The sequence below is a fragment of the Asterias amurensis genome, chromosome 17, assembly GCF_032118995.1.
Source record: "Asterias amurensis chromosome 17, ASM3211899v1".
NCBI lineage: Eukaryota > Metazoa > Echinodermata > Asteroidea > Forcipulatida > Asteriidae > Asterias > Asterias amurensis.
In genome coordinates, this window is record NC_092664.1 from 12,706,069 (window position 1) to 12,733,789 (window position 27,721).

At 37.7% G+C, this 27,721-nt stretch overlaps 1 protein-coding gene across 1 annotated transcript in view; it reads right to left on the bottom strand.

Annotated features, from left to right (window-relative positions):
• Positions 1-6,213: 6,213 nt before the first annotated feature.
• The window catches only part of LOC139950179 (protein tyrosine phosphatase type IVA 1-like), a 30,506-nt gene continuing 8,998 nt past the window's right edge, over positions 6,214-27,721 (bottom strand). Inside the window, exons 2-5 of the mRNA XM_071948816.1 lie at positions 18,059-18,804; positions 14,408-14,500; positions 13,630-13,835; positions 6,214-11,427 (exon numbers count right to left, since the gene is read on the bottom strand). Of these exons, the coding sequence (XP_071804917.1) occupies positions 11,316-11,427; positions 13,630-13,835; positions 14,408-14,500; positions 18,059-18,184 (537 nt within the window). The 5' untranslated portion in view covers positions 18,185-18,804 and the 3' untranslated portion in view covers positions 6,214-11,315. The remainder of the gene's footprint in view (positions 11,428-13,629; positions 13,836-14,407; positions 14,501-18,058; positions 18,805-27,721) is intronic.

Genomic DNA, 27,721 nt, shown 5'->3' on the forward strand with positions numbered 1-27,721 from the left:
TCATTTAATTATTTTAATACTGATTTTTATTATATATTGTGGAAATGAAACCAAGGATCCCTTTTAAGTGAACTTAATCATTGTAGCTCAAATTCTTGAGGAAACCTGTAAACAAAAACACTAAGTCATAATTTATGAGATACTCTGACTTTCTATTAATTTTTTCTCTTTTAATGTCACTCTTAAATGCTTTCGCAAAAAGGAATAAATTCCATCTCCTCCTCTCCTCCATTTTGACACTTTCCTTCTGACTGACTAAGTCAAAGATATAAAAATAATTAAATGGCAACCATGCCTAGACACTTTAGCAAATTTTTTTGTGGTGAAGCAAGTAAAATTAATGCTTAATTTTGTGGTTTTTCAGGCAGGTGCATAATGGAGACACAGTTCATTTTTCTCAAGTTGATGGCTGGTCAATTGGTGACTGCTCTTTATTCCTACACCCCTACATGTTCCCCCAACCCCCATCGTTATTTACATTCCAATCCTCTGCTTGTTATCAAGTAAGGTTTTATGCTAAAAATTGTTTTGAGTAATTACCTTTAAAGGCAGTGGACACTATTGGTAATTACTCAAAATAATTGTTAGCATAAACACTTACTTTGTAACGAGTAATGGAGAGCTGTTGATAGTACAAAACATTGCGAGAAACGGCTCCCTCTTAAGTAACTTCATTTTTCAAGAAAGAAGTAATTTTCCACGAATTTCATTTTAAGACCTCAGAATTGGATTTTGATGGCTCAAAATCAAGCATCTGAACGCACACAACTTTGTGTGACAAGGGTGTTTTTTTTCTTCTCATTATTATCTCGCAACTTCGACGACCAGTTGAGCTCAAATCTTTTACAGGTTTGATATTTTATGCATACATGTATGTTGAGATACCTCAAGTGAGAAGACTGGTCTTTGACTATTACCAATAGTGTACAGGTGTCTTTAATGTACTTCACATTCTATAATTACTCATACAAAATCTGACTTCTATTCCTTCAATACATTCTTTAGATGATTAAAGACTGGAAGAGGACCTCCCTGAAGTTGTACATCACTTCAAGAAGCCTTGATGACATCAAGACAAGCCTCGAGGCAAACAAAGCGTGATGAGTCTTCTTCATCATTATAGGATAAAATGGTCTCCATTAAAAGACTGTTTTTAGAAACATGAAACTATATACTATGGACAAAGTCTTGCAGTGTTTTTATTTTAATCATAAAGTAATTAATTCAAGTCTTTTTCCTTGAGGGTGACATTAAGAAAGCGACGTGCAGACCTTTGTCTTGAACCGTGCACGCGTATTAGTTATTGTTGATGGTCATAATATCAAGATTTTTAATATTATGACCAGGGATATTGGAATTGAAGGCCTTCGGGTTACAGTTTTTTGGTAAACTTTTTTAATTCCAGGCATACGTCCCTGGTTTTTGTTTTGTTTTGATTATGTTTGTATTTTGTATGCGTTTTTATGCCGAATAAATAATAAATAATAATATTAAAACCACAAGGAAATCTGAGTGGGTAAATTTGAATTAATTTTGGTTTGAACAAAAGAAATTGACTTAGAGAGCAAGATTTGAACCTTCAACCTCAGAATAAATGTTTGGTGCTCCATCAACTGAGGTAGCTAGCCCTATGCTGGTGGTCTCCCTATTTTTGTCAAAATATTTGTTGGGGGTGACAGCCAGGGATCACGTGGGTGTGATTCCAACAAATATTTGTTAACAAATACCATGAATCAACAGTTCAAAGGGTACTACAGAGCTGCCAACATTTGAATCTTGTTATCAGGGAGATTATGTAAAAAATATCAGGAAGAGTATCTAGAATGACATCCAACATAACAAGAAAAAGTTTCCATGATCAATATTTTCAAATTTAATCACCATTGCCTAACTTCACAGCTGCTTAATATGTCTGCTGAGTAGAAATGAGAAGGATACTAGTCACAAATTGTACATGCGATATGGTAGTTTGGCTGGTACCCTTTTTCTGGTAAGCATGATTTTGCTGTGCTGTTAAGCAGCTCTACAGCTGTCAATGGGCCCAGAAAATGAAATGATTGCTTTATTTCAGAAAAAAATTCTGCAGAGTTGGTGCGATTTGCAGACCCAGTAACTGGGGAGCTTTACTCCTTAAATTTATTTGTTTAAATCTGCGGTCGTAGAGCAACCAAAGATGTCAAAATTCTTCTATTAAGGAGTACATCGCCACAGTAACTGGGTCTAGGAGAGTTGGCAGCTCTGGTTTTAGAGAAAACTGGAGTTGTAAGGGTACCTGTTAACAACCAAGTAAAGATCCTGTAACGACTTGAATTTTTAGTCAAATAAGGTTTTATTTCTTCAATACAGGACAAACTGCAACAAACCCTCCAATAATAAAGAAACTTTTGTTATGGTTCAACGTTTACATTTTGTGGACGATAAATACTTCAGTGTGAACTCACTTTTTCAAAAAGAAAATAAATTTTTAATATTTTTAATGTTGAGACTTAAGTGAGACTGTTTTATTGGGTGATAGCATTTGAAATCCATTTAACCCTTCAGTGACCATAGTGGCCCCAAGTGGCCTGTACCAGTCTGTCCATAGCGGCCTCAAACAGTCTCAAGGTTTGACCTAAATTCATTCACACAAAGAGGTCAAAGCGAAGGTCATGTCCAGACATGAACTTTTCCAATGTTTGCTATGTTAACATTGTACCTCAATTCTGCTTCTTCTTTTTTTACTTTTGACATTTTTTGGTTGAAAATTTTGATTGAATAAATTAGCAGTATTAGCGATGTCTGTGCATTTTGTGATGAACTTACAGAAATGAATGGTCTCAGAAGGGTCTAGAGAAAAATGTATGTATTAAAGAAACTGAATTAAAGACACCGGACACTATTGGTAATTGCCAACGACTATACATAAAATAACAAACCTGTCAAAATTTAAGCTCAATCGGTCATCGAAGTTGCGAGATAATAATGAAAGAAAAAACAACCTTGTCACACAAAGTTGTGTGCTTTCAGATGCTTGATTTCGAGACCTCAAGTTCTAAATCTGAGGTCTCGAAATCAAATTCGTGGAAAATCACTTCTTTCTCGAAAACCACTTCACTTCAGACGGAGCCGTTTCTCACAATGTTTAACACTATCAACCCCTCCCCTTTACTCGTTACCAAGACAGGTTTTGTGCGAATAATTCTTTTGAGTAATTACCAATAGTGTCCACTGCCTTTAATCCAGAATTTGACACCGTATAGAGAATAAAACATTTTAAATACACAACCTTTAAAATAGTCAAAAATTATTTCATACTTCATACGTTATTTGTGTGTGATTAATTATTCCCTCTCCCACAGCAATATCTAAAATCCAACTCTCTTTTTTTTAATATAAATAACGTTCCAATTTTTGTGAAACAGCACATTGCAAAGAGTTTTTCATAATTATATGCTAGAATTATTCGCCTTGGAATTTCCTGCGAGAAAATAATTGTTAATTGAACAATATGAATTGAGCATCACACTCCACTATATGGCCTTGCATAAAAAACATATACTTGTGTAACGGCTGCATACCATGTGCTAGAAAACATGCACCGAGCTGTAAACACATTGTGTAATTTAAGTAATGCAAATCGCCTTAAGCACTCACAGCAACGAACAGTATCCTATTTCTTAATAAAAAAAAGGCGAACAAAATAAGGAACTCTGCGCTACAATATTGCCCTATTTCACCAACCACTAAAAATTTAATGTGCATTTCCACGACAACTCTAACGGAAAAAACTTGGCCTTACTCTGGGATTAAAGATTCGGAACAATATACACCTTTATCATGTACAAAATGCCATCTGTCTGGTTCCCAGCTGTGACCATTGTTAGAGTATCGTGTTATCACAATGGGGCCAGCCTCATTTTGTTTGCAAATTTAATAAGTGTAGGGGGAGGGGGGATGGGAGGGGGCAAGATGGCTGAACAATGATTTCAAGGACCTTCATGACTCAGCTTACCGCTGAACTCTGAGCTTACCACACCTTAGAAAGCACATCATTCTGAGGGCTGGAAACGCAGAATTTTGTGGTAAAGCAGAGTCATGAAATTGGGTATGGTCTAGTCTCCTACCCCAGCACACACAAATAATGATAGGATGCTATTTGGCAAACTTAACTTGCTCAGCTAATTGAGTTGTCTTGGGAAATGAATTCACTTGAGCCAATTAAGTAAAGCAAGGCACCTGTTGCAACAGGTTAACATAGTTTGTTATGCAGGTCACCAGTTTCCCCTAAGCAACAGAATATTCCATGCTTAGCAGCTTGTACTTAAACCAGCTTTAGTGTAAAAGTGTTGCCGACACGAGTAGCAACGGCACTTCAGGTCCTTTATAATTCATTTGAGGTTGGATTTCTTTGGTGATGTGTTAGTTTTGGTTGTCTAGTTAGTTAGGCATTACTCGTGGGGGCATGGGGCCATAGGCCATGCAAAGTAACAAAAAAATTCTTGCTTTATAGCAAAGTGAGGTTACCAGCCAATCCATTGCTCTGACTGTTATCCCACTCATTTTTTTTATATTGCCATATTATTTATATTTTTATATTGACACTTGACACTATTGGTAATTGTCAAAGACCAGTCTTCTCACTTTGTGCTCAACATATGCATAAAACAAACAAACCTGTGAAAATTTGAACTCAACTGGTCCTCAAATTGCGAGACAAGAAAAAGGACCCTTGTAAACACAAAGATGTGTGTGCTTTCAGATGCTTGATTTCAAGACCTCAAATCTAATTCTGAGGTCTCAAAATCAAATTCATGGAAAATTACTTGGTTCTCGAAAACTCTGTTCCTCAGAGGGAGCCGTTTCTCACAATGTGTTATACTATCAACAGCTCCCCATGACACGTTACCAAGTAAGGTTTTATGCTAATAACTATTTTGAGTAATTACCAATAGTGTCCACTGCATTTAACCGCTTTGTGAAATCCAGGGATCAGGGTTTTGTAAAGATTGTTCTATAACATCATTTCCCTCACAAAACAACTTCTGTAATATAATGTACTGTAATTATTTATCATTCAAATGAGGTTGATTCACAATTCACACAAATATTGTACATATTTTCATCGGTAGACATATAGTCTAACTTTGGACAGCCATATTTTTTTAAAGAAAACAAGTGTGCAATACAAAACATTTCCCATGCATAACATACAAAGAACACCTCCAAACTCCTACAATAAATGCATCTTTAATTTTGAATAAATATCCAATGACTTTTCATTACCATAGCAACCCCAAACTCTCATATTAAGTTCCCACTTTATTAGTTCTACAACGGCTTTGCGATTTTTTCAATTCTACCCTACACAAAGTTTACTCTGGCTTCATATTTAATATCATACTGTATGTATTTTACGCTAATAGAATCGTTCTAGTCTTTTTCGTAAAAAGCGTGTGTTTTTTTTTAGAGAAGTATCAAATTTAATATGGCATTCAAGTTGTCGGAGCACCTAAAAATATTATTTTTTTCTTACGGCACACTTTTCTGAGTAGAAACGTTGTGAGAAAAATATACTTCATTAAAAGCTTTACTACTAGTAGTCCACATTTTTTGATATCTCAAAGGCATTTTTATTTTTTTATTTTAGTATCACAAGGACATGGTGTTAGTATGGATCAAGAGAAACAACAGTTGATAAAATATCACAATATTACCAAGAACATGTAGTTAAAAGTTAAAACAGTGCTTGATCCGTTTAAGTTTTTAATTATGTCCCTTTTCGAAACTGCGGCTTTGGATTCGGCTTTGGCTTCAGGCTCTGTCCTCTCGTCTGAAACCCTGAGGGCGTATTCACAAAGCACACACAGTTGTCAGAACATCTGCGGGGCCAAGCTAGCCTGAGCAGAATCCAAAGCCGAAGCCAGGGTTTCGAAAAGGGCCTGTGTAAACTATGAACAGGAGTTGAAGTTTCAGCCTGGTGACATTTCATAAGTTCATTATAAATTCCATCAAGTCAGTCGCATCTGAAACATTTTTACATCACATTTTTTCATGTTCTTCATGTTTTTTTGTTTTTTTTTGATCATGCAGAAAATTAATTTAAATACAAATAATTAATTCATTCAAAAATTCTTTGCACATTAGTACAATATTCGTTTCTGCGGAGAAAAAAATTCAATTTCGTTTTACTTCAGTGCGAAAATAAAGAAAGAAAACAATTAACGGACACAGGAATTGTGGTCCCTACTCAGCAAACCATTTATAGAGAACATAACAAAGTAGTTAAAGGTGCTATCTCGTTACATTTCCCATAACAAATATCTTCATCATATTACTGTTGACCCTTTCACGACCCTTTCTGCATAAATAATGAGCTCTCAAAGCACTCAAGTTCAACCAAGGACTGCGTAAAGTCTGGTCCATACTTCCTGCGAATGTGAATGCGGTATGAAATTTGAGATCACAAACTAGCAACAGATAATTGTGAATTGAGCTATTGAAGTGTTCAACTCCTGCAACTCCTTTCGCAGCAAAAATTTTGTGTCGCTTAACCTTGCTTGATGATGTTTTACCAATATTTCTTGGAATAAACTGAAAAGATAGCAACTTTAACAAAACATGGTTTATATAAGGGCTCACCACACATCTTCACTTGCAAATCAAGAATTTTTTTAAATTTGATTTTTCAACCATCAAATATTAATTTCAGGTTTATCAGAAAAACAGATGGCCAACCGGAACGTTGTCTGTCAAGATCAGAAATTGCATACATCAGGGCTCAATTTCATAGAGCTGTTTTTAAAAGCAGAAAATACTGCACAACATCTTTCTGCTTAGCATAAATGAGCAGGATACCAGTCACAAATTGTACTTGTGACATTGTAGTTTGGCTGGTAACCTTTTTCTTGTAAGCAGCTCTATGTAATTGGGCCTAGACCCAATTTCTTAAAGACTGTAAGCACTAAAACTTGCAAAGCAAAGAAAACTTTTGCTTAGCAAAAATTGGTTACCGGCCAAAATATCAGACATAAGCCATTGCAGTGACTAGTTTCCCACTCATTTCTTGATAACCAAAGGAATTTGATAAACAATATTTTCTGCTTAACAGCTTAATGAAACTGTGCCCTGATAACAATGGGGGACTGTGATGTTTAATGCAATCTCTAAAGTGACGTGACATTATGGTCAAGTATAGTTAATCATTGAGGAGGCAGAGACATCCCCCAGCGGGGAAACCAGACTGAAAAAGGGCAGTGGGTTTGGGAGACGTCTATTTTTCTTATCCCTCGTCATATCCCTACAAAACAATCAATTTCTTCAACCTGTCCCTTACACAGTGTTTTTCAGACAAGATCTCTCGCGCAGACCTTTAGAAAAGGGAATGACATTTTAACCAAGAGAAAAATTGACAGACAACAGAAAAACAACAGCCTGCTCAAACAATTCCTGCCTCCCCCCCCCCCCCCGACACCTCGTAGTCATGGCAACCTCACTGCATCATTTGGCAAAAATGACTTTAAAGACAATATAATCTTTTTACAATACCTGGTAATTGATTCAAAGTGCAGAAACCGCTCTACAAAACAAAAAAAACACATTGCCGACGGGAAAAATCATTTTATACACCGAGTTCCTTTTCTTTCAAAAATTCCATCATGGCCGCCCCCCACAGTGGCCTAATGTCATAGAGCTGCTTAAGCACTTATGATCGTATAACAAGTTTACGCTAAGCACAAAAATGCAGGATACCAGTCAAAGATGTTACATGTGGTGTTTTAGATGGTACCCTGTAGGCTTGTTCTCAGGCCTGGAATTTCATCTGTAAGAGGGCAAGGCCATTTTTATTTTGCAAAGGGTACTTCCATTTGAAAATCTTGCTTAAGCAGCTCTACGAAAAGGCTGAGTTCATGTACGCCAACCCAAAAATGTTATTCTGCGGAAAAGCCACTGTGCGATTCGTTAATACCTAACATACGTTGTCTACATATACTAAACCATTACTTAGAACATTATAAATAAATCAGAATAGAAACATTTGGGAGCGAGTATAAAGGTCCAATTAAATCATGGCCCAATTTCAAAGAACTGCTTATTGCCTCACAATTACATGCTAAGGAAAAAGGAACAGGATACCAGTCATACATTGTACATGTGACATGGTGTTTGGGCTGGTAACTTTATTCTAGTAAGCATTTAATTATTTTGGGTAGCTGTTTGTGCTTAAGCAGCTCTATGAAACTGGGCCAGCTGGTTTACAAGAAAGCAAATCAGTTTAGTAAAATTGTACTTGCGTGGGGCTTTTTTGTGCAAAAAATCAATCAATATATCAGACAATCTTAGGGTATAGTACTGTAGTTATATTGATCGATTAATAAATATATTTCACACAATCCTATTTAAAGTCGGGGCCAAATTTCAAAGAGCGACTTGAGCACAAAAAGTAGCCAAGTACAACAAAATTATGCTTACTAGACAAAGGTTACCAGCCAAAATATTATGACACACAGTTAGTGACTGGTATCCTGCTCATTTTTGCTCAGCAGCAAATTGTGAAGCAATATTTTCTGCTTAAGCATTGCGTTGAAATTTGGCCCTGCAGAATCTATATTTATTAAACCAGTTGCAGATTCTGATTGGCAAAAACTTCCATGCGTGAGATTTAAACAATCAATTCATAGAGGACTAAGAGATACAATATCACACCAAACCTGGGCTCAATTTCAGAGCTGCTTCACCAGAAAATATTACTTAACTTTTTCTGCTTAGTAAAAATACACAGGATACCAGTCAGAGATTGTATGTGACATACACAGGATACCAGTCAGAGATTGTATGTGACACGATATTTTGACTGGTAACCGCCATTCTGGTAAGCATACTTTGCTTGTGCTTGGTTACCTTTTCTGCGTAAGCAGCTCAATGAAATTTCGCCGTGTACCAAAGTTCCTAACTACAAAATGAGCATCTTGGAGGAGTAATCATTGATAAAGCTTCTTTGTCACACAATACAAAACTCTGAATTTTTGAATTCTTCCTTTGTACATGTACATGTTGACAAGCATTGATGAGCTACGCTTGCAAGGTTAGTTGGATCTAAAAATGGACAAATGTTGGCTTAGAAACCTTTAAGGACGCACGCACAAAGACTTGATGTCTTAATTCAAGCTTACAAAAACCTTTTTGAGATACATGTATGGTGGAAACATAGTAGTGCGTTAAAGGATTTGGGTGTGTAAGGACAAATTTACCCAAACCAAAAAGTGTTATTGTAAAGTGCCTACCATGGCTCAAAATAGCTTCAAGATAATAGTCTTGTAAGAGTCTTGTTTGGATTGGAATATTAAGCCGCATTAAAGTGCCCAACTTTATTTCCTTTGGATGTTAGTTATCTTTGCACTCAACGTATGCCAACAAATATTTTGATAAGAGCAAGACCTTCATTGTTGTTTAAGACTGCATTAGGCGGCTGTAATTTAGTGGGTAACTAGTTTAGTATATTATAGTTTAGTGAAGTAACTAGTTTAGAAGTTTAGAGAGTAATAAGTTTTATAGTGAGTAACTAGTCTAGTGGGTGGGTGACTAATCTATTGTGAAACTAATGTAGACAATAAGTTTAGTGGGTAACTGGTTTATTGGATAACTGTAGAGTGAAAGTAACTACAATCAATCCAGTTTATTGGACGGACAAGAGTGGGGTTTTTCCTGAGAAAATGGGCACCCCCCATTAGAAGATAAACACCACAAAGGCTGATTTCACAAAGAGCTAAGATTGATTATACACACACGAATCAATCTCAGTTGCTAAGCAATTGCTAAGTGTGATGTCCAGTACAAATCACTTTGGCAATACTGACAACTCATCTTCAGATGAATCTTAGTGCTTGGTGAAATGGACAATGGGCGTCCATGCATACTGCAGTGCATGTTATCAAGGACTGTTTAACATTTCATTTTGTATACTTTCCCAACTTGTACATGTACATGAATTAGGAAGCTGATTTCATGTTTATCAAGTGATGCTCATTTTGTAGTTAGGGTTAGGCAGACAAAACAAAGAATACACATTATACAAAGCAAAAATCCTGATCCAGCAGTCTTAATAATAGTAATATTGAAACACAATGTCACTGATGCAATCATCACTTAACCCGTTAGAGAGTCCACGCCTTTCTCTTTGAAATCCTCATCGTACACCATAGACTATACAACTCTTTAATTCAATTCAATTCAATTCAATTCAATTCAATTCAATTTAATTAATCTTTATTAGACCCAAAGAAGGGTAGTTCATACGAATACAGTAAAAATCTCCAGAGCAAAAATGGAGGCACAAATGAGGTATTTTTAGAGCTACTTCGCTACGAAAACGCCTTGATCAAACAATGCAATCAGTTTTGCCTTCTCTGGGTGTTAACCAAATGTAGCTGGGTGTTAACCAAATGTAGCTGGGTGTTAGCCACTTAGTTAGCCGCTTAGTAGGCCAATTGTGGCTTATATGGGCATATCAGTGTAAGCCAATTGTGGCTTCTTTTGTGGCTTTTATGGGCATATTGGTGTAAGCCAACAGTGGCTTTGTTGGTGTAAGCCTCTTGTGGCTTCTATTGTGGCTTCTACATGTATCTGGGTATATTGGTGCAAGATAAGTGTGGCTTCTTCATGTGTGGGCGTATTGGTTTATGTGTTCAGTGGCTTCCGTCTCAGCTGTTTGCTGATTTTATAGCCGCACTGATATTTGAGGACACTTCTCTAAAGGCTGCAAGTTCTCTAAAGGGCTAAGTAATCAAGCAAGCAAGCAATAAGTTCCAAAGAGGTTCAACAAGTCACAAATAAAGGTTCAAGGCTGTTAAAATGTGCAAAATATAAAAAAAGACAGATATGAGTCAAGTTGTTAAACATTCCAGACATACAGCGGATCAAGTGGACGTTACTCTGATGCGATCATCTTAGATTATCTCATATTAGCACTGAGTATTCAAAGACTTAATCCCGCTGTAGCCATCTGGGCCAAATTTCATGATGCTGTAAACATAGTTAAGCAGAAAATATACTGCTAAGCAACTTTTATTTGCTAAGCAAAAAAAAGTTGGACACCAGTTGCAACAATGTTAACTTAATGGAATTGTGGCTGGTGACCTGTGTCTGTGAAGCAAGACTTTTATGTGCTTAGCAAGTTTTTTATGCTAAGCAGTATGCTCTGCCTAACAGTTTTAATGAAGTCGGGCCTAGGAAATAAAAATGGCTACAGCACAATTCAAGTCTTGCGACTTCCCTCTTGTTTGTAATCTAATACCCAATCTACCTAGTATCAGTACATCACTACAGAACGACGGCATTATTCACTGGACGCAGCAGGCATCTTTGTTGTTCTTCTTATTCTTGAGTCTCATACGAGAGCGATACTTCTCTAGAAAGACGAGCTGCTTAGCATTGATGGCACCACGGCGTTTCCTGTAAGGGAGACAAACAGGAAGTAAATATCAAACGAGAAATGTCACAGAAATTATTCCAGGCCTGATACTTGACGAAGGCCACTGGCCCCTGGTTATTGCCTTGGTGCCCTTGAAATGCTCCAGTACAAATTTACAGCCTCCCCATGGTGCCCTTTGCCAAGGAGAAAATGCCTTTTTAGTGCCCTTGCCCTTTAAAAACAAAGCATACAGGCCTGTTATTCTATATCAAATCACACAAATTCAATTTGCTGTGTTCATGAGAGTTGTATGCACAGAAAATGTTTTGAACACGTATAAATTCAATAACACGACTGCAGCAAAAGCTACGTCAATATCTAAACTGATTAAAGAAAAAAGTGGTGCACGTACATGTAGATGCTTTATTTAGCGATGGCTGCTTTTCTTAATGTTTGAAGCTTTTGCTGTGGCTGTTAATCTGTCTATTTCTGTTCTGTGATACCACCGTCCGGTGTTTTGTTCTGTAGTTTTCTGTTTTGGACCTTAACATGTATCACACTACACCCATCTTTGTCTGTTTGTTGTATACACAATGACACTGATCTACATGTATGTGTTTTATAGGTTTTCCGCCAAAATAAAATCTTTCATTTTCATAAACACGCATTTCATTTAAATTCAAGTACTTTTCCGTATATATTCAAACTGGGGCTTCTTTATAGCTAAATTGTAGCATGGTCGTGAAAGCTTACAAAATGTACCTCGTGTGAAACATTTTTTTGAGTGTCCAAGGTCCCTTGTAAAATCTTGTCCCATTCTTAAGTGGAATTTCAATTTCTACCACCTTTTTATACTTGATGAAATTAAATAGTTAACCAGCTCTTGCTGCGGGCTCTTTTGAACTTAAATGAGTCTTGAATGCTCATGAAATTTGCCAAGTAATTGCTAAGCTGGTGAAATTCAATTACTTCTTTGGACTGTTGAATGCTGATTCAACGGAGCATTCGTTTTCAATTGAAATTGAATGAGCCGGGAGTTAAAATTAATGGATTTTTTTATTAATACTTGCCGGGAAAACCAACAGTTTTTAAACCTTGCTTTTGACAAATAAAACATAATGAAGCGTATCATACATGTGTAAGTAGTTTTTCCGAATGTTAGTAACTTTATTTAAATACCTGAAACCAGCCAAACAGTTTTGGACGTATGCAGGCTTTGGTTTAAAAATAAAATCAATTGATTAAGATTATTTTATTAAAAAAAAGAAAATGGACAGGAAAGGCCTTTTCCGTCTATTTTTGATTGAAATTTTTGATGGATTGAACAAAAAATTAAAATAAAACACTGGCTGTATAAATTTTGTTTAAGCAGCAGCATGCATTGTGCGTCCATTCACGCATGTAGAAACACTTTTCTATTTTTAGGTACTTTAAACCATCTGAAAATTGTCTTAAGTGAAGGATGCAAAGTGGTACCCATTGTTGTATTTGAATTGTATAGCTGCTTGTATTTTTCATCTACTGTTTTTCAAAACTTTTTACATTGTAAACATCTGCACTTGATTATTATTATGAAAATTGCGCAGGACATATCTCTCTAAATCTTATTGTACTATATACATTCCACATGAACCCACACTCTTTTTCAGATTCTCTTTTAGCAAAAAGCCAAGCTGCACGCACTGCAAACACCAATTTACTTAAAACCACCCTGCCTGCTCAAATCATCACCCACAGGGAAATGCCGACATACAGAATTTATCATCCAAACCCTTCAATTTCTTAAAGGGTTTGGGTAATTTTTGAAGGACACAAAACACAGAAGTCCACAGATTTTCTATTACACTTAAATGGTTTAAAGATAATGACTATGGAAAGCTTCCCTTAAAAAAATATTTGCTGCGGTGCTGTAGATTTTTTTAAATGAGTTGAAAAATTTCACCAATTAGTACACAACTCTTGCACTGTGATTTTTGCTTTTTTACTCAAAATTGTGACAACTAATGAAGCTGAAACTTTAATAGGACAAAATATATCACCTAATCTACAAAGGTAACTTTTGATTTGAATGATTTTACCTTGTATAGCAGACAGAATGCTACAAAAAATGTATCAGTGGCTTCTCAAAAAGTCAGGATTTACTATTAAGTTCTCAATATTTGGCTTTCAGTGTGCACACAATTTTTGCTGTGTAAAATTGCTGGGTGAATTCGTTACCTAGTACCAAAGCCCTTTAAACTTACTCTCTGATGAATGTTACAGCATCTTCGTATCCCATTCCCGTCTCCATCAACGCCACGGCAACCATGAGCGGAGCTCGTCCCAGCCCCGCCACGCAGTGGACGGCAACGCAGCTTCCCGGGGTTTCGGTAAAACGCTTCTTCAAAACGTCCAGCCATTTATCAATAATGTCGTTGGAAGGCACTCCACCATCATCAAATGCCCAGTCCTGATATAAATTTTAGAACAAATAAACAAGTAAAATAAATAAATAAATAAATAAATAAATAGATCGTAGCTCAATCCATGAAACTGATCAGGTCCAGTAATTTGAGCATTTTACCGGTACAAGGTTTTTTTATAATGAGTTGGAATGTTGATTTTAAAAAGCTCAGAAATTTGATGGTCTATGAACACAAAACCATAATTTACATTCCTTTTTACAATTGACCAATTTTGGTTATTTTCTTTCAAATTTTTCAGATACATCGGGCGCCCTCAAAGCTCATAATAAAAGTTTTTTTTAAAGGCAGGTAACTTTTTCCATAATTTTTGATGGAGATTATCACTCCAAGTTATACTAAAGACAAAACTAAATGGCATTGGGATGTACCACGGCAACACAAATCAGCAATATGTATTTTGTCTAGTGAGAAATACTTTATTTTTAATATAAGAATCCCCCCAAAAAATATTAATAAAAACACACAAAAAACTTGACATTTTAGGTTTAAACTGTGAACAAAAAGCGGATACTGAAAAAAAGGGAAGAAAATGTTGATGACAAATAAACAAGCATACCAGAACTTCTATTCCTTCATCCTCTAGTAATTTGGTCTCATAGGTGGGATTGCATACTCTCACTACTTCAACGATGTCTCTCTTCTTAAGTTCCTGCAGTCAAAACAGAAGAATAAAATTTAATCATTTGAAACTCATCCAAAAAATCAACCCAATCCGTTTCTTTCAAGGAGGAGAACCAGACTTAAAAGTTTGCTGGCTTTGTAGAACTTAGAAGTCTAAAATATGGTTTAATTTTAATCATTTTTCAAAAGAATGGTGGCAAGATAAAGTTAAAGTTGTACACACAACACAATGAAAAGTTGAGTCTTATGGGACTAAAAACAAATGAGCAAATATGGATGCAGCTTTTTTCGTTTGCAAGTCGCCTTGAAGGCCACTTCAAGGTGTGGGCTACAATTATTTTTTCCAGAGGCCGTTGCAACCTACTCCTAGGGCTGAAACAGGGTTAACCCCTTTACAGTCCATACGGATGTAGGCCTGGGTATAGGGTAGGATACTTGTTGCCTCTGTAACAGCCCTGATACTTCATGACAGCAATTGCCGTCGTTGCCCCTACCGATTGCCGCAATGCCCTTCAAAAACCCAATTTTTCACAGCAATTATTGCCGTGCCCTTTTCTCATCATTGCCGCCGTGCCCTTCCTCCCGAAAACAAATTATATTCATCGTTGTCAAAGTTTGAAAAGAGCCAAAAAGTCCCGATGTCTGTGTAAATTTCACGCAGCGAAATAGACCCCATTTTCCTGCACGTAAGGCACAACAGCATATTTCAGGCCAGTTAGTCGTTCTTTGCGTGCAACAAAAAAATACTTGAAACATCGAACGCTAGAGGGCATTTCGGAACAGACCAATAGCGTGAGATTAAACGCCCTCTAGTGGTAAAATTACGCGAACCAACGCTAAACGCCTTGAGACAAAGACTCGACGTGCTGTGCATGCTGGGATAGTGGTTTTCCCCATGCTTGGTACATGTCATGTACCATCATGTACAGCATAGTCGTCACGCACCGCATGCATTTATTCTGTCAAAATCGTGTCAAAATGAAGCAGTTACGTGGGAATTTTAGCGTCTCTACGAAAAACTACACAACGTGCATGACCAATAGTAGGATTACGTATGAACAAAAATTATTTATTGTGTATTGTAAGTAGTTGTTCTGTGTTTTGTTGAGTTAGACATGTTAGATGAATGCTTTCTTTTTTCATTGGGTAACAGTTAGAAAATGGAAAAATTTGAAGAACTATTTTTTACAGGCAACTCATGAGGTTTTTTTGTCAAACTGCCGTCGTGCCCTTCGCAACTTTTTATGATTGCCGTGATGCCCTTCCAAATTTTTGAAAATTGCCTTGGTGCCCTAAATTTTTTACAAAAAGTCAAGGCAAAACTGCTGTGCCCCTTAAAAGCTGAAGTATCAGGGCTGCTGTAAGTGCCAAGCCTGAACTTTAATTATGATGGTCTGCCTGATCCAATAAGCATGTTTACTGCCGCAGTCAGTCTTTAGTCCAACAATTCTTTTTGTTAAATGCAGTTGGAAACCTGTAAGGTTTGGGAGGCTTTTGTTTAAGGCACAGTTTAAATAATTTTAGTGTCAAGCTTTCCTGCCTGACTTATCTCTCTTCACACTCTACTTAAAATAAAAACCACTTTGTGAAATGAAGGTGAAAAGGGGCTGAGTAAATATTGAATGTTTGAGTTAAAACACAACCATGAAGGCAGTGCAAACACAGTTTGGTCATAATATTGACAAAGTAAATGCGCATGTTGCAAAGTCGCTATCAACGCTCTCCATGTTACAGGATTTGAACACTACAATGGATGAATTTCCTCATACATATAATTTTTACATTGTACACATTCTTACAGAAAGAGCATTCCTTGAACATACACTCATAGTGTGTGTGTACAGTCAACCAAGCTATTCAGATAAAATGTAAAAAGCAAACCAAACCTTCAAAAAGGTCACTGTCACTATCGTTTAAAGTCATCACAAACTAATCACCGATGCATCATTTACACACCCAAAGTAACTATATGTTTTTAAAGGCACCGCACGCTAGGCCTATTGCATTGGTAATTACTCAAAATAATTGTTAGCATAAAAACTTACTTGGTAACAAGTAATGGAAAGCTGTTGATAGAATAAAATATTGTGGGAAACGGCTCCCTCTGAAGCCTAGTTTTGTACAGGTGTACGTGTAGGCTACAACTTCACTCAAATATCAGGTCTGCGCCTTTTTTAGGCATCTGATTTAGCACACACATTTGTGCAACAAGGTTTTTTTTTCATTCATTATTATTTCGCAACTTCCATGACCAATACTAAAATAACAAATCTGTGAACATTTTAACTCAATTGGCGCTTGAGCCAAAATTTTCACAGATTTGTTCTACATTTTATGTGCAATGTGTAGATGTTGTCACCAATTGAGAACTGGTCTTTGACAATAACCATAGGTGTCCAGTGCCTTTAAGGTCTATTGTGCATTTATCTCAATCCTGATGGGGGATGGTACACATTACCCATTCATTAGATGTGACAGGCAGGGTATTAATGCAAGGTTCAATGTGACTCAAGATGGGTAAGTCTGGCCCCCTGGCCCCCCCAGGCAATAAGTCAGTGATAATGATTAGAATGATCTCTCTGTAATTGTGGCGTAAGGCCTTACACTCAACAAATAATCACCTTATGAACTTTAGAGACCTGTTGTTATCGCAGTGCACAATGTTATGCTCCTTTTCCAAGCAAGGTTTTGGAGCTCCAGGACACAACTGCCACACAAGTACTATCCAGATAACGAGATAATTTATCTCGCAAAAGCAATGTTTTGCGATAACAATTACATGTGTGCAGTTCTTACAGTGCTTATAAAATCACACCCTGCGGGTGTCTCAAAGCACGCGTAGTAATTTCCAACAAGCATGTGCCGATTTCATTTTGCTAAGGAAAACTTTTGAAGGGGCACCAAGGCCAAGACCAGGGACATTTGAGGCTGTGTTAGCTGGCGTGGCCGGCACTTAAAGGAACACGTTGCCTTGGATCGGTCGAGTTGGTCTTTGAAAGCGTTTGTAACCGTCTTTTATAAAATGCATATGGTAGAAAGATGTTGTAAAAGTAGAATACAATGATCCACACAAACATGCCTCGAAATTGCGTGGTTTTCCTTTTACCTCGTCGACTAACACGTCGGCCATTTATGGGGGTCAAAATTTTGACTCCCATAAATGGCCGACCGTGTTAGTTCGCACAGTAGAAGGAAAACCACGCAATTTCGAGGCAAACTTGTGTGGATCATTGTATTCTACTTTTAAAACATCTTTCCAACCATATGCATTTTATAAAAAACGGTTACAAACGCTTTTGTTTTGACCAACTCGTCCGATCCAAGGCAACGTGTTCCTTTAAATCCAGGGCCAACTTTCATAGAGCTGATTAAGCAGAACAAAAAAATTGCTAAAAAACTTTCTGCTTAGTAGAAATGGCTCAGGATACAAGTCACAAATTGTTGGTAATTTGCTGGTAATCATCAGCATAATTTTGTCTGTGCTTGCTTAGCTAGATTTTGTGTTCTATAGACTTGGGCCGTGGCCTGGTACATGTATACATCCTACATGTACATATTTTTTTTTTTTTTAAGATCTTTAACTCACCTTGATGAAATGGTCGAGGCCGTTCTTATCTGGGTTGTGAATTATTAGAAAGCGGGTATGCTTGTAGGTTATCTCTACAGGCGCTGGTCGGACACTTCGAGCCATGTCTATTGTGTAGTTCTTCATATAGGATGAGCAGAAAACTTCAGTAACACTCGGGGGGAAAGGGAGAACGATGAAGAAAGATATTTTCCAAGGCAAGATTCCACACACTCTTCTTCACGCACACACACACTCCTCAGCTGATGCGGTAACAATGTTGCTCCCAAAAAGCAGCGTCGACCCCTCCTCACCGGTTCGGCTTGCTCTTTACTCGACGGAAGGCGTGTCCACAGTCTGCAGCTACCCACCAGTCGCCTACTTCGCACCCTTGGGAGGCACAGGCCTTTGACCTGAAACAACGAGTTCCCTTACCCCATCCGTGGTGTCCAGAGTTTTGGTGGTTGTTGACAGCTCGCGCTGTGCCGTGACGAAGCCCGTGCATGCAAGCAGGGCCTGAGAAAAAATTGCACGTGTTGTCCTGGCAAACCCCTTGCACAAGACAGAGGGGTGTCTCTTGAAAAAGTTAAATGTCACTCGAGGGCGCTTCGGAGAGAAGGATATGCGCGTATGGGTTCTTTAAAAGTGTCCCTCGTGTGTGCGTAAGACACCAAGATTGTTCTGAGAGTTTACTTGTGCTGGCTTCGGCAGTATTCGCCTGAGATTGCAACAAACGCCATATATGATGACACTGGGACACTGGAGATCTGAATAAATAAAATAACAACAGAGAAATGATCAAGGAAATTGATTTAATAAAACAAGATTTAATCTACGTGATTTCCGTAACTAAATTCAGATTCGTTGTCATAATGAGCCATGACATGCATAATGAACATGTATATTATGTACTTCCACGTAACACATTAAACACCAAACATTATTATAAAATGTGATATTTTCAATCCAAAAACACAGAAACCTGCGCAAAAACAAGAACGTGTTCCAAGCATTTCTCAAAACACCTGCATATTCAGTTGGGAGTATACAATGTACATGTGTGTACATGTAAGGGGGAAAATCGATACGTTTTTCTTAACCTTTTTTTTTTGTCCATGATATTTCCATCCAAAAAAATAGAAAAGTGAGCAAAAACAAGGTGTTCCGAGCATTTCTCCAAACACCTGCATATTCAGTTGGAAATTAGGAACAAAACCATGATACATTTTATTTTGAAAACATTTGTTTTCATGCAAATTTACCCCAAACTACAATGCAATCTTGGTAAGGGGGGCTACAAGAAGAAAACAGTTAAGATGAAAACTCTAGGTCTGGGGTGGATTTCACAACGATCTGATCTACCCCCTGATCTGATACATGTACTGTACATGTAGATAAAGTATGTGTTTCAGTTTACTGGTGCAGTCCCCAGTCCAACAGAATCAACACTACATGTACAAGCCAATTCACAGGAAATAAAAACCTCAATAAATCATAGGGAGAACCCTGTATAATAATTTAAATTATAATTGATAAATCTTTCTAGTTTTTTAGAAAATTTGCAACCTGGTGGCGGCACAAAATATTTCTCCTGTTTATTTACATTGGATAAACTCTGGCAGTCAGTATGACCCTCAATACTCCACACCATGTGTTAAATTGACGTAATTGGGTGACTCATACCACACACATTTAAGAGAAGAGAATTTTTAGCATCCCAACACAGACAGTGTTTTTTTTTTCTCTTCCTTCTCACTTTATGACATCCCTCCCCAGCCAGCGAGTGAATTTGACATCATGCACAAGCCCATTGTCATGGAGCATTGAAGAGTTGTTGTTCCCTAGACATTGGCGTTGAAAGAATCTAGGTTAACCTATTTCAGCGGACTGTCAATGCAGTCATTGTGAAAAATCAATCTCAATTCAATCTAAGAACACACGACTGGAAATTTCATCTTTGAGTGGGGCAAGACCATTTTCATCTTGCAAAGGGTATTGGAAAATCTTTAAGTTGATGGGAAACTTTTGCACCTACATGTAGGCCAAGACCAGATAAAATAGAAGCCATGGCAACAGGGGTAGCTGTTTCCAAAGAAATGGCTCCTCCCAGGAGTTTGCAAAGGTTTGCAATTCAAGTGGTCACAGGTCATATAAATGTTTTGTAAATTTCAAGGAAAGATCATATGAGTTGTGTGAAAGGTGCTTTTAGGAAGACATTGGTTGCAAGTCACAACCCTCCGAAAGGTAAAAATTCAACACAAATCTTTTTTAGGAAACGGCATTTTGTAATTAAGTGGTACCATGGGCATACTGGTACCTTTAAGTGATAAATATCAGTCTTGAAATATAATTCCATTAAGTACAAGGCCAATTACCCATAGAAAAGGAGCACTTCCAGTTTGAAGTGCTTTGTACACACAGTATCTATGGTAACATCTTCAAGGGTTAACAAACTACTGATCATTGTACATGTAGGCTACATGCATATAATGCATTATGCTTAGAATGGGGCCGAAGTTTAACCTTTAAGAAACTATTCATTTGTCATCACTATATAACATGCATGTAGGCTTCGTTTTGAAAGGGCAAGGGCACCAAAGCAATTTCTCCTTGGTAACAGGGCACCCTACAAGAAAATTGTCAATTTCTACTGGAGCAGTTTATTAACCGAAAGTTACAGTAATGGCCTGGCGTTTCGACCCACCATAGAGTAGCAGAGTTTCAAGAAAGACTCTGATAGGGTTGCAACGTCAGGCCTTTTCAAATTTTGAATACTGCATACATGTACTGCAGTTCAAGCAGTCTGCAAACATATTAAAATCTCTTCAAACACTGCTTGCAAACGTTCCACCACCATCTGACGTGATGCGACTGTATATTTAGATAATAAATAACCGTTCATTCTCTAGAGGCCAACTTAAATCATTTATCGCTAGATCTTCAAGAGCCTATCCCAAGACAAATTTGTTCAAGTAGGGAATGTACTTCCTAAATCAGGCGGCCACAATCCATTGTAATTATCACGGTATGTGAATTCAATTTCATTGTGTGTAGTTGAATGAAGGCATCAATAGTACAGTGTACACTTTCTCAATACCTTTAGTTACTAAACATCACTGGAATTAAATGTGTACACACCCACAACTCTTTTATTATAGCAAGCCGTGTGTCTCACATCTTAGCCAATACGAAACATGAAGGGAAAAAACCTGCAGAATTATGAAAAAGTGTTTTCATCAGACCGAACAGAAACTTGAATCACTTCATGCACAAATACAGATAAGAAAGCATTTTAAAATACTTTGAATGTAAATGTTGTTGCACAATGTGTAGCTACACATGTACATGTACATATATATACACAAAAAAATTACAATTTACCCAAGCAAGAATAAGGCATCCAGCGCCTGCATTCACAATGGATAGATGATTAGATGGTTAGCGCTCTGAGACGCCGTACATGTAGATTAAGTGCTAAAAAATATTATAAAAACTAGTTTTTACTATCATCAGCAATGTTCCATCAATAATTTGCTTACAGTACTACAAGTAGCATCGTACGATTGGCACAACTTTTTGCTGGGCCCGTCAGATTGTGCGTGGTTCTTACCACCTTGCTTCCAACTCACACAACGGGTTTAGCCAAAATGTTCACGTACAATGTACGTGTTCGTTATTTCATCCATGTATGCACATAATGTGCAACATGTATATTTCACACAGAACATAAACACTGTCTGCAACTATTTAGTCCACTCTAGTCTTGTATTTCCTTTAAGCAGTTTATGAAATCATAGAGCAAGGAAGATGAAATTGAACCCAGGTCCACGCCTAGCTTGAGGATCAGCAGTATCCGAAGACGTCAATTGGAAGACGTTTGCCTTATATGACAGTCTGTTAAGGAGTCTTAAACTATGAACGTGACGCCGACAAAAGCATCTTCCACTGCCTCCCGCATTTATTCTATATCCTGCAATGCAAGCAGGCAGTTTATCCGCATCCATTTACTACGAACGTGCCAATTCATGGTCTTGTTTTTCCCGACAGTAGCACCCCGATCATCCGTGACCAAGTTTTTGATCCGATTACAACAATACAGTCCATGGTTTTCCATCTGAATTTTCTCTAATGTATTATTTGTCACTGTGTTTTTTCCGTCTCAATGACATTTAAAACTCGTGTGTACACGATTAGTGAGATTGAAAATATTACAGACATGTACAATCACAGATAATAGACGTAATTCACATGGTACTATGGTCATGGCGGAAACTCCCCTTAAGACCATACACACCTGTAAAGCTAGTTTTTAACAAACAATAATAATAACTTTCGATTTATATAGCGCCTAATAACTAACACTTAATTCTCTAAGCGCTTTACATTAGTGCCCTGGTCATAGGGCCAATAACATCCCTTTTTAATGTTTCTCAGCTCCCTTGGGAGTATACAACCTGGGCAACAGTTTATATCGCTCCAAAGGCTTTTTCATTCACAATATCAACCTCTACCCTCGCAGGTACCCATTTATTCCCCTGGGTGAAGAGAAGCAATTATAGTAAAGTATCTTGCTCAAGGACACAAGTGTCACGACCGGGATTCGAACCCACACTCCGGTGAAAACGCACCGGAACTTGAATTCGATGCTCTCAACCACTCGGCCATGACACTCTACAAAGGAGTACAACAAATTAGTTTTGATATCGTAAATCCAAAAACCTGAATTTGAAAACAGTGAGTACCCATTCATAATATCATTTGTTTTTAAGTGAAACGTGATATTGTCTTGTCACGGCGGATTTCTATTTTATAAATCCGCAAAGTTGCATGCCTGAGTCCTTCAGCGCAAGTCTCAAGCAAGTCAAATCTCAAGTGTTTATACCAGGTTTCAAGTAGGCATACATATGCCCCTTTCATACAAGAGCAATTTAGCAAAGGGATTGTAGCATGGTTGTAAAATTTCTGTCTGTCCAAGTTCTCTTGCTAAATCTTGTCAAACATTGAACCATATTACAACCTTGCTAAAACTAAGCACGGGACCCCAGTTAAATTGCTGTTGTGTGTGAATCACACTATAATAGTCTCTGGTAAGATGTACATGTAGTTCCAAACCACATAAGGATGGGTGACTCAAAGGTGACTCAAAGGCACAGCAGTCTACTACTTGGTACATATTTTATGTATACATGGGTTTTTCCCCTTTGAAATCCCCCAATGAATGCTACATGTATCAAGATACATGTTAAGGGGTCATGCAGAGTTAACTGAGGGATGATTCAAGCCTTGTGCTAAGGTTTGAGTACATCCATGTAAGGAAGTGGCCCACTGGGCTATTAAAGGAACACGTTGCCTTGGATCGGACGAGTTGGTCAAAACAAAAGCGTTTGTAACCGTTTTGTATATAATGCATATGGTTGGAAAGATGTTTTTAAAGTAGAATACAATGATCCACACAAGTTTGCCTCGAAATTGCGTGGTTTTCCTTCTACTTTGCGAACTAACACGGTCGGCCATTTATGGGAGTCAAAATTTTGACCCCCATAAATGGCCGACGTGTTAGTCGACGAGGTAAAAGGAAAACCACGCAATTTTGAGGCATGTTTGTGTGGATCATTGTATTCTACTTTTACAACATCTTTCTACCCATATGCATTTTATAAAAAAACAGTTACAAACGCTTTTCAAAGACCAACTCGACCGATCCAAGGCAACGTGTTCCTTTAACCTGTGAAATTTTAGTAGCCCAGCTTTTGTTCTCATAATCAGTAGGACCATAGCATTAAAAAAAATTATATAGGCTACAGTGTATATGTACGTGTTATGGGTCCTTGCTCTATGATGGTACATTGTACATGTAACCATTACAACCAGTTTAATTGACAAATGATTTTACACATTCACATTCATAGAACAAAGAAAAGGAAAATCTACACACACATAAACATTAAAATTTGTTATTCAGTACTAAATAGGAAAAAATATCAGCTCTATCAACAAGGCGTCTACGTGTACATGTGGGTTGCACAGTTCTGAGCAGCCCAAAAGGCAAGTTGAGCAGTGGTGTTTACAAGCTCATCACGTTGGTCATGCTGACACAATAAAGGTGTAACAGTAACACACAGGTGTGTAGAGTAAAGACAGTGTGTACTATTGTACCAATGACTAACTCCAAACAGACCACCAATAAACAAATTTATGTATACTTTATGATGTAAACGACCATGTATTTATTACTGTAAATCTCACAAAAGCACACAGAATATTCTTGCTACACAGTACATTATAGTCAGATTGTGTGCGTGTTTTTTTTATATTTTTTTACCTGGCGGTCTATAAATACAGCGGAAGATGTTACAAACATCACAACACTATTAAAATGTATGTACAAATGCAAGTAACAATACACATCCAACCTTGTGCATACATGAACCTGTTAATTTGCATCCCCAAAGCATCCCCAAACAGGCAACTCAGATGACTAAAGCATGGGAAAAAGTATTGTTAAAGACACTGGACACTATTGGTAGACCAGTCTTCTCACTTGGTGTATCTCTGCATAAAACAACAAACCTGTGAAAATTTGAGTTCAAATGGTTATTAACGAGGTTGCGAGATAATAAAGAAAGAAAAAACACTCTTGTTACACAAGTTCTGAGGTTTCAAAATCAAATTCAAGGAAAATTACTTCTTTTTTTTTTATTACGCTACTTCAGAAAGAGCCCTTTCTCACAATGTGTTATACAACATGTACCAACCTCTCCCCATTACTCATTACCATGTAAGGTTTTATTATGCTAACAGTTAATTTGAGTAATTACCAATAGTGTCCACTGCCTTCCAAAGAGGAAGTCAAAAGGTAGAAAGATGACAAATGATATTGTGTTTGAATAGTGACACGTTTTAATAGATGTAAGAGACAGGGAAGCAAGCGCAGTCCAAAGTAAAGCCATGTTCCCATTGGACTTGTGTTTCCGCCGCCACGCGTAGAGTTACCGTGACTGGCATTGGTTTAAGTCTACGGTATTATCCCAATTGTACATTACAGTATAAGTAACCATGGCTGTGCGAAAAAAAATTCGACCTTTTTCGGCCTGTCAGTTTTATGCCAAGGGTTGTTGTGGTACTCCAAGTTGACAGAGAGGTCAGTTTCCGGCATGTCCCCATCGGGTTTAATTTTGTAATTTTACAGAAAATGCACGTGTATGTAGATGAATCTTAGTGCTTTGTAAAATCGAACCCAGCGACATGGAGGCAACTGCCTCCATTGGCTCTGTACTTGAAGGGAAATAGTTTAAGTAGGCACCACATGTCAGGTGCTTTTTCCCAGGTACAATTGCACCTGTTCTAAGGAACTGTCAATTTCTCCCAGCAATTTTAGACATTGAATAATGCACCCTCCATTGAGCATCTCTACATGTGAGTACATGTACAGATGAGAAAAGAACCAAGGATGTACTCCAGGCATGCATGCTTCATTTTTGAAAGGGCAAGGGCACCAAGGCATTTTGTCCTTGATAAAGGGCCGGCACCCCAAGAGGAAATTTTTACTTTCTACTAGAACATTTCAAAGGCACCAGAGCAATGACCAGGGGGCATGGAGGCATTCGCCTGGTCTGCATGGTAAATTAAAGGGAACCCTATGAGCAAGTTGTAAATTTCTACTGTAGAGCATTTCAAGGGCACCAAGGCAATGACCAGGGGTCATGGAGGCAATCACCATCGATGCTTCCGTGAAGTACATGTATCATCAGGCCTGTACTCACAGAACTCACTCTTTTTTCTATTTTTTTCACCAGAACTGCAGATGGTATAAGGACACGTTCACTCAAAGTCAGGGGTTTCCCTTAACTTTTTTTTTCAATCGCCCGCCGGGCGAGTCAACCACAATTCTCGATCGCCCGCAGGGTTTTTCACTAGCCTGCATGTATTTTAATTACACAAAATTAAAAAAAAAAAAAAAATGGAGGATTTTATATCTGAATTTTTACCTTAAACTATCCCTTTTCCACCAACAACAACTTTAATGACAGCATGGTTAGGGGGTCGGTTGATTTGAACATGTTTTGAACTCCGTTTGCAACAAAATCTTCATGAATCAACGATCTGTCAACAACGCACATCGAAAAATAAATCAATGAACTTTGCCTCGCAACGCCCTCTGTTGGCAAAAGTTGTCCATGTTATTGGAATTCCTCCAAGGCTGTACATTGTGCACAGACTGCAGGCATTATGCACAACGTGCAGCAATTATTTACTCCGTTTGCGAACGTGTACTGCATTGAAGTCTAGTCAAGAACATCATGAATATGGAATTATCAACAGCCATCAACGTCCAATCAAAGCTTGCAGAGTGTTGGTCAAAATGGACTTTGGACGACTGTGTGTGTGTTGTGTATGTGCTGTGCATACTGCATGGACATGGATGTACCAGTGGGCGACCATGTACATGTACTGTAAGGATACTCGGCACCATGTGGTTTGTGTATCGTGTTTTCAATTGAATGTACGTGTTTTCTGAAACGAACGACAGCAATTCCGCGTCCCGATCACGACAAAATTAATTCTAAGTATCTAGAATTGTCAAACTTACTGTTTTAAAAGCTTCAGTAAAAGTTTTCTGTGGGATTTTGCCACTGAACCCTTATTTATATGTGAAAAGGAATAATTATTTGACTCACCCGGCGGGCTAGTGAGAAAGGGTTTTCACTCGCCCGCTGCTATTTTCACTCGCATTTGGCGATCGGGCGACCGCTAATTTCGAACCCTGAAAGTGCACATTACCCTAAAAATGATCCAGCTTTTTTTTCCAATCACATGTAAACAGCTTAAAGCCATTATACACTTTCGGTGAACAGTATTGCCCAAGTCGCACACTTCGTGTATCACAACTTATATATAAAATAACAAACCTGTGAAAATTTAGGCTCAATCGGTCATCGGAGTTGGGAGAAAATAACGGGCAAACCCAGCCTTGTTTCCACGCGTTTCGCCGTGTCATGACATGTGTTTACTATAAATCCGTAATTCTCGCTATCAAGAATTGATATTGTTTTAATGTTTTCTCAAAAAGTAAAGCATTTCATGGAACAATATTTCAAGAGAAGTCTTTCACCATTACCTTCTGTAAACCCTGTAAGCTATTTGTAAATCTGTGAACTTTTTTTTTTGTTTCTGTACCGAAAGTGTATAATGGCTTTAAGTTAACGGATATTACATTGTAGATGCATTTAATGGATAAAAAAAATCATCGTCCAACGCTAATGTACCATGTCAAACTAAAAGGAACTACAAAGGAAATTTCCACACCACAAAACGTTTTATTGAGGAAGTTGAACATTATTGTTGTCTTTATCTGTGGTTGTTCGTTTCTTTTTAAAAACATGGTGTAATACTCGATATTAATTTGACTTATTTAGCTAAGAATTTGAGGGGCAAACAAAGAAAAAATAAAACAAACACAATGGTTTTTATTGCTGTTCCTTTCTCTTTAAAGACATGGTGTAATTCTCCATACATGTTTTAAACAATATTAGCTTGGAGTTTGAGGGGCAAACAAAGAAGAATGATGAAAAATCCCCCCTCGAGTTTGTTATTGAACTGTCCGAGATCTGGGTCAGAAGTTCAGCCCAACATGGGTGCCACCTCAAATGACCTTCAGGGTTGTTTTAAAACAGTACAGTGTAC